This window comes from Drosophila eugracilis, unplaced genomic scaffold (assembly GCF_018153835.1).
Source record: "Drosophila eugracilis isolate 14026-0451.02 unplaced genomic scaffold, ASM1815383v1 contig_1825, whole genome shotgun sequence".
NCBI classification, from domain to species: Eukaryota; Metazoa; Arthropoda; class Insecta; order Diptera; family Drosophilidae; genus Drosophila; species Drosophila eugracilis.
Window position 1 is genome coordinate 428,273 of NW_024572672.1, and position 9,954 is coordinate 438,226.

Below are 9,954 nucleotides of genomic sequence, written 5' to 3' on the forward strand. Positions count from 1 at the left end.
TGTTAATAAACTCGCTTTTTGGAAAATTTTTCGTCAGTTACCCTGTAATAATTATTAAATAGTCAGGATAAAGAACAATAAATAGTCTTGTGATATATGACAATTTATCTTTTCTTTGAGTTAACGTGTCAAAATTTTCGAAACATACTTTTCGGAGCCAGCATAAAATCTTATCAAAAGTGTCTGCCAATATCTGAAGTTATCAATTAAAACTTTTTTGATAGGCCCAGCATATGTGTATTACCATGCCTATGCAAAGGCATATTTTTAGAAGTAGTCGTCGTACGCCAGGTGTCAAGAACGTACGGGAGTCGATTTCAAGGTGGTATTTTCGTTAGTTTTTATTTTGAATTCCTTTAAAGTGCCGTTACACTTGAGGTGTGTTATCAAGCAGCTGACGGAGCTAAAAACAAAAAAACCAACCCCTTTGGGACGCGTGTGTTAACGGCACTTGAGGCCATGAATGAAACGCGGCTACATTCTCTCTCATACCTCGGCTTTCTCTCAGCTTTATTCTCGCCGCTCTCTTCGAGGCTCTCTTCCTGCGCAGCAGCAGTTAACGGTGCATGTTGAAAAGTCCCCTCACAAAACGTCGTGAAAATCGAAATCGATAAGTAAGCAACGGATTTTAGCTGCCCAGAAAAAGTCCACAAAATTTTAATTGAAAAACCCAGCGATAAGGTTCCCATTAAAAGTACTAATCCAGCTGAAAAACCAAAATCCACTCCGGACCATGTCCAAGAAAAGTGTTAGCCCAGTGTTTTAAATTCCGTAGTGTTAGAGCAACTAAAAAAAAATAAGCTAATCTGGGGACTGAGAAATCGATACGATATACCCGAAAAAGGGGGCTGCTGCGTGGGCTGCTGTAGTGAAAAAGTTCCAGCTAAAAATAGTATCAGTTTAAGCTTGAAGAAAAACCCTTGTTTTCCTTTAAGTTTCTATACCAGTGTTTTCATTGCATTTTCGTTACATAAGTTTTGAGAACCGTTGCTGCGTACCGAATCCATTAACGGCTTAAGAAACATACAACCACCTATATTTGCCACCCAGTTACACAGACAAAAATAACATGAATATATTTTATATGCACATAATTCCATATACAATTTGAGCTTATTTATCTTATCTATTTTTGATAATGGTCATTTGTTAAGAACAAAAGAAATCCATATAATTTGAAAACAAATAAATCACGAAAACCATATAAAAGAGATTTTCTACTTAAACTTGAAATCTTATAAAATTGGTATGAAACACAATATTTATATTTTTTGTTTTTCTTACTTAAAACTTGAAATAGTTTAAAAGTCGAAATACATTGATATATTTGAAATATCATCATATTATTATCATATCATATTAATTTTTACAGTTGCTAGAGGTAATGTAAGGCCATTTTAACGGGAATTGAATAGAAAAACCAAATCGTAGAGTGACCCGATTGCAGTAGAAAAATCCCCAAGATGCAGCCGCCGCCGCGTAAGGTAAAGCTTGAAAAAATACTAGTTTTACCATTTAGATCCTCAATAATTGTATATCCTGTAATCATGCAGGGAAACTATGTGAAATTCCTCAAGAATTTGCACACGGAGCAGGTGGCCAAGCTGCAGCTGAAGAATCAGCATGAGTGCGACCTGTTGGAGGATATCCGGCAGTTCACCATCAAGCGCTCAGCTGTCGAGAAGTCTTACAGCGAGTCGCTTCTGAAGATCTCGTCGCAGTATCTCAACAAGAAGATACCCAATATACCGGATATTAAGATGGACGGAATGGAGGAGCGATGGTGGGTATAAGTTTTGTTTTCGACTGACCATTATATTTTAACTACTACAAATCCTTTAATTTGTATACAGGAATATGTGGAGCGTTTGGCGCACGGTGCTCGAGGAGAACGAGAAGCTGGCTCGAGCTCGATTGGCCGCTATAGAGGTATTCCAACAGCAAATCGCTGACGAGGCTAAGGTACTCCGTGACTATAAGTTGGCCATAGCTAAGCGGTCGCTATCCGGAATTGTCAATGTACAGAAAGAACTCCACTTGAGTGTGGGCGATGTGGACAAAACCAAGAAATCATACTTTGACGAAGAGCATTGTGCTCACGATGTCCGGGATAAAGCTCGCGATATCGAGGAGAAGTTAAAGAAAAAGAAGGGCTCCTTCTTTCAATCAATCACTTCGCTGCAGAAGAACAGTGCCCGGGTCACATCTCGCAAGGAGTTGCTCGAGGAGAAGTCTTCGGGCGCCAGAAATGATTACGTACTTAGTTTGGCAGCTGCCAACGCCCATCAGAATCGTTACTTCACCGTCGATCTGCAGACCACGATGACCACCATGGAGAACTATGTCTTCGAGCGAGTCGCCGAGTACCTGATGCTAATGGGGTAAGCTTAGGGGATCTTTGGTCACTCTGATAATGTTAGGCGCCACTGATAAAGGTAGCTTTTTTTAGGAAACTATAAGATATGTATACAAAAAGTTAACTGGATCAATCTTAGATATAGTTTTTAGATAATGTTATGTGGAACTATATTATTAGAAATTCCCTTGGCTTTCTGTTCGATTTGATAAGATAGTATTGTTATTATTTATAATTAAGGTCATATCTAAACCCCTTTTGATATTTCCAGACGCACAGAGCTGCTGACTTGCTCGGCTACGCAGAATAGCTTTGGGAAAATCCGTGACCAGGCACAGCAGTTGACCCGGGAATACAATCTGCAGTGCTGCTACCTATTTTATCCCGTTCTAAAGCAGCACATCCAGTACGATTTCGAGGCTTGTGACAATGATCCAGTGCGCAAGGTGACCGCGGAGCATGAATCCGCTGCCGAGACACTGACCAAGGAGGCAAAGAATCTAGCCGGAAGGGTGGTCAAGGAGAACGCCTCGATTCGGGAGAATGCCAAGAAGTTGGCCCTTTGCCAGTCGCTGCGAGATTCTGGTCAGCGCAGTGACCCCAACGATCCAAATGGACCCGATCTGGACACCAAGATCGAGGAGTTCCGTGATCAAATCCGTCGATCTGAGACAGAGAAGACAAAGGCGGAGGCTTGCTTGCAGTGTCTGCGGGATGGTGGCATCAATGTGGATGAGTGGGTGCAGGAGGCCGAGATTATGGGCGTGCAGGAGCTGACGCGTTCGGCCAGTTCGATTTCGATGCGCACCGATGCCTCCGGACAGGGAGAAAATCCCAGCTCGGATTCTTTCTATGACAGCGATAAAGAAGAAACCCAGACTCAGACAGCTGCCCAATCGAAACCCAAGCAGGAGCAGCAACTCTCCAGGGATCGCACCTTTAGCGATAGTGACGATGAACCCGAAGTGCGTCCATCGGCGGCAGCAGCTTCTTCGGCAGCTGCTGCTTCCTCATCTATGATGGCCAGCAGCGCTGGTGGCTGGGATGATCCCACTGAGGTTAATTGGGGAGCTGCCGAGGAGGAGGAGGACAAGGAGGAACCGATTGTCCCAGAGCCTAAGGAGGCTATCTTTAAGTGCACTGCGCTCTACAGCTACACGGTAAAATAGTAGCATTCTTATATCAATATGTCACGATAATATCTTTTTCTTTTTTATATACCTCAGGCCCAGAATCCCGACGAGCTCAGTATCGTTGAGAATGAACAACTCGAGGTAGTTGGCGAAGGTGACGGCGATGGGTGGCTGAGGGCCCGCAACTATCGCGGCGAGGAGGGCTACGTGCCACACAACTATCTGGACATCGACCAGGAGACAGCGGGCAGCGCCTTTAATGGTACTTCCGGCAATCAATTGCGCTCTCAAATCTCATTCTCATCTGTCGATTATACCGTTGACAATGAAGATCAGACGGTGGACTCGATGCAATCGCCCGACCAGGTGTCGGTCATCATGGCGCCCCAGAAGAGGGTCAAGTCGGACGTGGAATGGTGCATCGCGCTGTACGACTACGACGCCACCGCCGAGGATGAGCTGACTTTCGAGGAGGGCGACAAGATCAAGATCATCACTAAGACCGCTCATGGTGTGGATGATGGATGGTGGGAGGGTGAACTGGATGGCAAGTTTGGTAACTTCCCTTCGCTGGTCGTCGAGGAGTGCGACGAGATGGGTGAACCGCTCAGCGAAGGTGGTGATGAATCCCCTCCACCCACCGCGGCACCCAGCTTTGCACTGCCTCCCGCTCCGGCACTGCCGCCAGAATACGCCCACGAGCTGGAACTGGAGCTCACCGAGGATATGTTTGGCTCCCAAGATACAGCAGGTAAGGATTTCCATCTGCTTTATTGTTCTTACAACTTGAATTTTTATATTAAGTCTATCTCCTAGTCGGTTTAGAGATATGTAGATAATTTAAGTTAATAATCTTACTTCCACTTGATCAACAGATGAGGATAGCGGCTATATACCCAACGGCGCTGCTGCCCCGAGTATGCCTCCGCCAGGTAAATGCCAAGTCCCTCCCTAACGCCTGATCTATTGTTTCCCCTATCTATCTCTCTTTATATACTATACAATATATCTGTCACTCGATATCGATTCCTCTAGTACCGAACATTTGTTTAATTTTTAGCTTTCCACTATCAAAAAAAAGATAAAACCAAACAAATTTCCGATCAAAAGTACTCTTATACCTGCTTCTATATTCTCTAGAGGTAAACCTATTCTCCAAAGTGCAGCTCGTCTAACTACTAACCACTTGTACCACCACTACTACCACCAATCCACCACAAAATTACCACCAATAACCACCATTTATCACTGTAACTACTCTCCACTACTCTCTCTCTCTCCGTTAATGTGCTATTTTGTCTCTCGTCTCCAAAAGTCTCCGCAAGTCTCCGCAGCCGAGACGAAATCAACTGATGAAATGTCCTGCGATTTTTTTACAGTGTTTTATACTTAGGCTGCTTGTCAGAAAGTGTCGTGCCGTGTTTACCGTTATTTCTCCATCTTCGATTTATTTCTTTTTGCAGCTTCTCTTTATCTCTATATATATACGTATTATATATGAAGATATAACTGTGATGTGTGTGTATGTCGCACTAATATTTCTATTTAATTGCATTTAAAGCTTTGATTGGTTATTGATTTTTCTAAATATCACGTTTTTCTTTCATTGCCGTTTTGCATTGGTTGTTTTTCTCTCAGTGTAATTGTGTCTTTGTGTCATTTAAGGCCAGAACCAAAGCCAAACCACTGCCAAGAAGGGTAATTTAATAAATATGCTCTTTTATCTAAACTATCTTATCCCCAAAAACTTTTCTTGATTCAGTAACTTTCTTAGAGTAGGAAAATCTGTTTCTAATTCCACTGTTTGAGAGCATGACAAAAAAACCCTCTTAACTCTTGTTAAACTTATACATCGAGACTTTCTTCTTCGTATATAGAAACTATATATCTATGTTCAGTATGAGGTTTTTCTCTTAACTTTTTATAACTATATTCCCAAATCTTAAAAACTTATAAAGTATATCCAACATTTAAGAGAGGCCCATATACTTGTATATATTTATGTATAACCCGATAGTTTTCCATATGCAGTTCAGTAGTTATCAGACTGAATTTGGACATCTCAGATGTTTATATAAAATACCATAGTTATCTATTTCCACTTCCCGCATGTTTGTCAGCCTACGATCCGAATAAATGTATCTTAAAACTTTACTTTTGCTATATTTTTTTGAGTTTCTATTTTAGTTTATACTTGCCAAAAACCTAATCGTGTACTTAGATAGTTTTTGTTCCAAGGCTGCCTTGACTTGATCCATTTTTAGTTTCCTCCTCACCGCTCTATAACATTTTGATCGATAAATCGTATTACTATAAGATTTATTATTCCGAAAATATGACTGTTGACTAAGCCAATGAATATGTTCTCATTTATTTTTAAACGCATACTCAGTACTCATCCAAGAGCCTGGCATGGAGGTAAAATATTAACATATTTAAAAATCCATTTTATTTTTTAAATATATATTTTTAAGTTTTTTTTATTGATTAAACAATATAATCTATAATTTTACAAAATAACTAATAACCTCTTTTTTTTCCAGGACGATCTCAGTGACGATGGGCAGCCGCCGCCGTCGTTGCCGCCGCCCCAGCTAGCCAAGCCCGGTGGATCCGCTCCTGGATCTGGAAGTAAGGTCGAAAAGGGGGCGGCGGCGGGCGGCGCCAACACGCTGAACTTAGGTATGGCACAAATAATTGTTACCGCTGCAACCCCCATGGTTGAAGACGGTGCCGATAAATCTTTCCCACCAGTAGGCGAGAGCGATGCTGCCCAGCCCGAGGAGCAGGCGTCCAAGGAACAGCCGACGGAAGTGGCCAAAAAGCCAGATATTGCGCCCAAGCCGCAGGCCAAAGTGGCTACCCAGAGTTCGGCGGCCAAAGAAGGTAATGCTGGAGGAGTGAAGCCCGTGGTGAGCATTACACTGACCGAGTATCCATCCTGTGATGCAGAGGACCAACAGTCCTTCTCGGAGGGCACGGACTCAGCATCGGTGGCCGATGTGCCGGCCCTGCAGGATGCCGAGGATCCATTCAACGAGAAGGCCAAGGGCGGTGATTCCAGCGGAGGCGGTGGATCAGGATTTGAGGCCAACTTTGAGGCCAACTTTGATGCCAACTTTGATGATGCGTTTGCGGGTAGCGCAGGATCTGGTGGATCCGGCGGAGGTGGGGGAGGAGGTGGGGAGCAGTCCAGCGAGTTGGACGTCAATGGAGAGGCAGCAGGAGAATCGGGATCAGGATGTGCGACCGGCGAGGAGGATATTGAGGCACCCAAACAGGTGGTCGGTGGGCGAGCTAGCATACCCGAGGAATTGGACTCAAATCAATTGGCACGTTTGCAAAATCTGAAGGAGTCGAACGCTTAGATTCGGCGCTCCGGCTCCAATCTTTTCCTCTTGGTCGGCACTTCAATGTTGTTTCTTTTGTTCTTTTAGGCACACGACCATGAGCATGATATATACTATATAGACTATAGCCACGGACAGTTATAGAGCGGATCAGCGGAACACCACAGCCACAGCCACAGCCACAACCACAGCCACATCCACAACCAAACCCCACAACACTTGAAAGCATTTTGATCTCAGACACCATCCATCCCACCACAACCTATCCAACAAATCCAAACACACAGATTATATATATATATATATTGATATATAGCCAGACTCAGACGGACTAGCAACTTATCGATCGGGTGGCGGAAATAGATTGTAGGAAGTTTTACTAATTGGACTTTTCCCTATATAAGTAAATAGAAAATAGTTTATTTTGGCTGCCCGATTTAACATACAACGACACAATAGCAGGATATAGAATATATGTACTTATATATCAGGTCGGGATCCCTCTCTCCTAATTCACGTACAGCGCTCAAATTGTGTACATCCATTTGAAAACTTCTTCTGACTGCCTCTGGGGTTATAGTTAGACATCAACTGGGCCTTCATAAACAAACAAACAAATAAAAAAGAAAAACCAAAACCACCATACGATATATATTACTATATAAAATATATACATAATTATGTTAGTTTGTAATGTGTTATACCCTCGGACACGTATGGAATACATTGATATATATATTAATATTATAAAATGGAATATTGTAACGTTTTGAAAGACAATTACTTATGTAGCACTCCAGACACGGGTCTTCGAATATCAGCAGCATCCACAACTAAACGAGCAATAATATGTATATATATCTAAGTAAATTAGAGTATCCGATTTAGCAGCATTAAGTTAGCCATTCGCTTTAACTTGTCGCCAACAACAACAACAACAACAACAACAACAAAAGCCAATCAACTTAAATGTCAATTCAGTTGGTCTTTAAGTTCTATAGCTTTTGTTCTTCGCTTCACTTAGTCCTAGGATCTCTGCACATTATAGTAAATTAATCGAAGCCGAATAACGAATGGATCGTTTTGGAATGGATACGGCGGATATATATTGTTGTAATTGTATGCAAATCACTAGCCTAATTAGTTAAATGTTTTTCGTGTCTAGTTAAATGGTCTAAGTTAATGTTGGATGCCAGAACGAAGATATTTGAAATTAGTGAAAAGCCTACTCAATGCGAGACTTTGTTTTGCGAATACTCTCGAATATAAAAGTTCATAAAACTCACCAATTGGATAACTTCATATTCACATAACCGATATTACAAGATAACTATAATGAAAACCGAATATATATATATGTAAGCCGCAAACTGAATTGTATGTAATTTTTGACCCCCGCGCCCAGTGAGTTAATCAAAGTTTTATGTCATAGTTTTGAAAGACCTTCTGTTCGAACAACTAACAAATAAAATTTCCACTTTAAAGCAAGAAAATGAAAAGGTTTTTCCCTGGTAATGGATTAAAACACATTTTAATTTTTTGTAATTTTTTTACATATCTTTATTTATATTCACTTCATTGCAATATTATAATATTCCTTCTTGGTTTGCATTTTTTCCCTTTGGATGTTTTGTTTTTTTCTTTTTAGTTTTAGTATTTAACTTAATAATATAGGTTCCTTCTTGGGTTTTTATCATTTACTTTCTTGTAACATTCATCTCTTATTATTTTCCCTTTTAATTATGTTTTTGTTATGTGTGTGTTTATTTTTTATTATTTTTATATGCTATAGATAATTATTCTCATTTCAGTTTTTTTTGGTTTTGGTTTTTGTTTTTTCTTTTTTTGGTATTTTCAATTTTGTTTTTCATTTTATATAACGAAATTAACACAGTCAAAATTTGTGATCAGTGATCAATCATTACATACGCATTACGTTTTAAATTATTCCTCTTGGTTTCTCCTCAAACATATGCTTGCTTATATACTTATGTGGGTGTTAATCTCTTCTGGATCTCTGTGGCTGATTGGGGGGGGGGTTGAGCAAACGAAATTTAGTTTGGGGGGGAAATCTGGGAAATAATCGTCTGAATGGGTTTTCTCGTGTAACCAAATAATTGACAGCAGACCAATGTGAACTAGAATGGGGAGTGCAGGCCGGCTGGCTGGTAATCATAAAACATGTTCATTTATTGCATTTAGGAACTCTTTTTGATGGACGGATAAAACCAAAAATTATATAGACACACTCCTCCTCGATCAGCTGATTATATATATATATATATAGCTGTTACTGCTTGACGATGGTATGAGACTTGAACCTGGTAAGTTGATGGCTGACAAATCATATACACATATACATACATATATATATTTCAAAAGCCAGGGCCTGCGGGGAGCTGTGGAAACTGAGGGTGTGCTGAGAGGGGTGGTGTTCCCTAATCTTAAAATGTAAATAACAAATTTTTGCATAATTTTCTTTTTTAATTTGCTTGAGCAAAGGGTTCAACGAATAATGAATAATTTCTCAAAACTAATGCTTTGTAATTAACAAACTAAAATTATGCAACGTACAACCGTAAGTGTGTGTGTGTGTGTGTGTGTGGTGTGAATATAGTGTGTGTGTGTTTGTGTTTTATCATACTAACAATTCATGGTTCAATCAATCAATATCTCGTCTTGCTGCCTAGGGTTATAGACTATTTCTCAATAATAAATATTCACTTGCATTAACTTTGAATTCATTTTAAAAATGTTCTGTTCTGTTGTTTTTTTTTTTAAATTACGTTTTCGGTGCAATCTGCATGAACTGGGATCTGGTTTCTGCTTTTCTTTTTAGTGTATCTTTCTGTATCTCTGATTCTGTATCTGTGTATCTGTGTATCTGTGTATCTGTGTGGTTCAACTTAATCGCTAGGGTTCTCAACTTGTTGGTTTGCTTATCTAAATACTTTAGAATTTCCATTGGTTTTTGCTTGTTTCTTGAGACCACCACATATACATATATCATATATATAATTAAATATACATCATATACATACATACGTAATTATTACATCGCCGCACGTATATATCGATCCTCAATATAGATTTACTTATTTAATTCTCCCACTTT

The 9,954-nt window shown here is 40.3% G+C and overlaps 1 protein-coding gene across 16 annotated transcripts; it reads left to right on the top strand.

The window, feature by feature from the left end:
• The first annotated feature begins 25 nt into the window (after positions 1–25).
• On the top strand, positions 26–8,332 carry LOC108108270 (protein nervous wreck). 16 transcript variants are annotated; one of them, XM_017216242.2, is made up of 13 exons: positions 397–614; positions 1,373–1,484; positions 1,554–1,783; positions 1,854–2,381; positions 2,628–3,516; positions 3,583–3,751; positions 3,821–4,240; positions 4,365–4,421; positions 5,882–5,907; positions 6,033–6,171; positions 6,247–6,375; positions 6,442–6,821; positions 6,927–8,332. In XM_017216242.2, exons 2-13 carry the CDS (start codon positions 1,464–1,466, stop codon positions 6,981–6,983), a joined length of 3,045 nt encoding a protein of 1,014 aa, XP_017071731.1. In that variant the 5' UTR covers positions 397–614; positions 1,373–1,463; the 3' UTR covers positions 6,984–8,332. The 16 variants fall into 16 exon arrangements, with proteins under 16 accessions (XP_017071722.1, XP_017071721.1, XP_017071725.1 ...); XM_017216236.2 differs by adding an exon at positions 5,155–5,187 and having other exon boundaries at positions 395–614; positions 6,033–6,821; XM_017216235.2 differs by adding an exon at positions 5,155–5,187 and having other exon boundaries at positions 396–614; positions 3,583–4,240; positions 6,033–6,375.
• Positions 8,333–9,954: the final 1,622 nt, after the last annotated feature.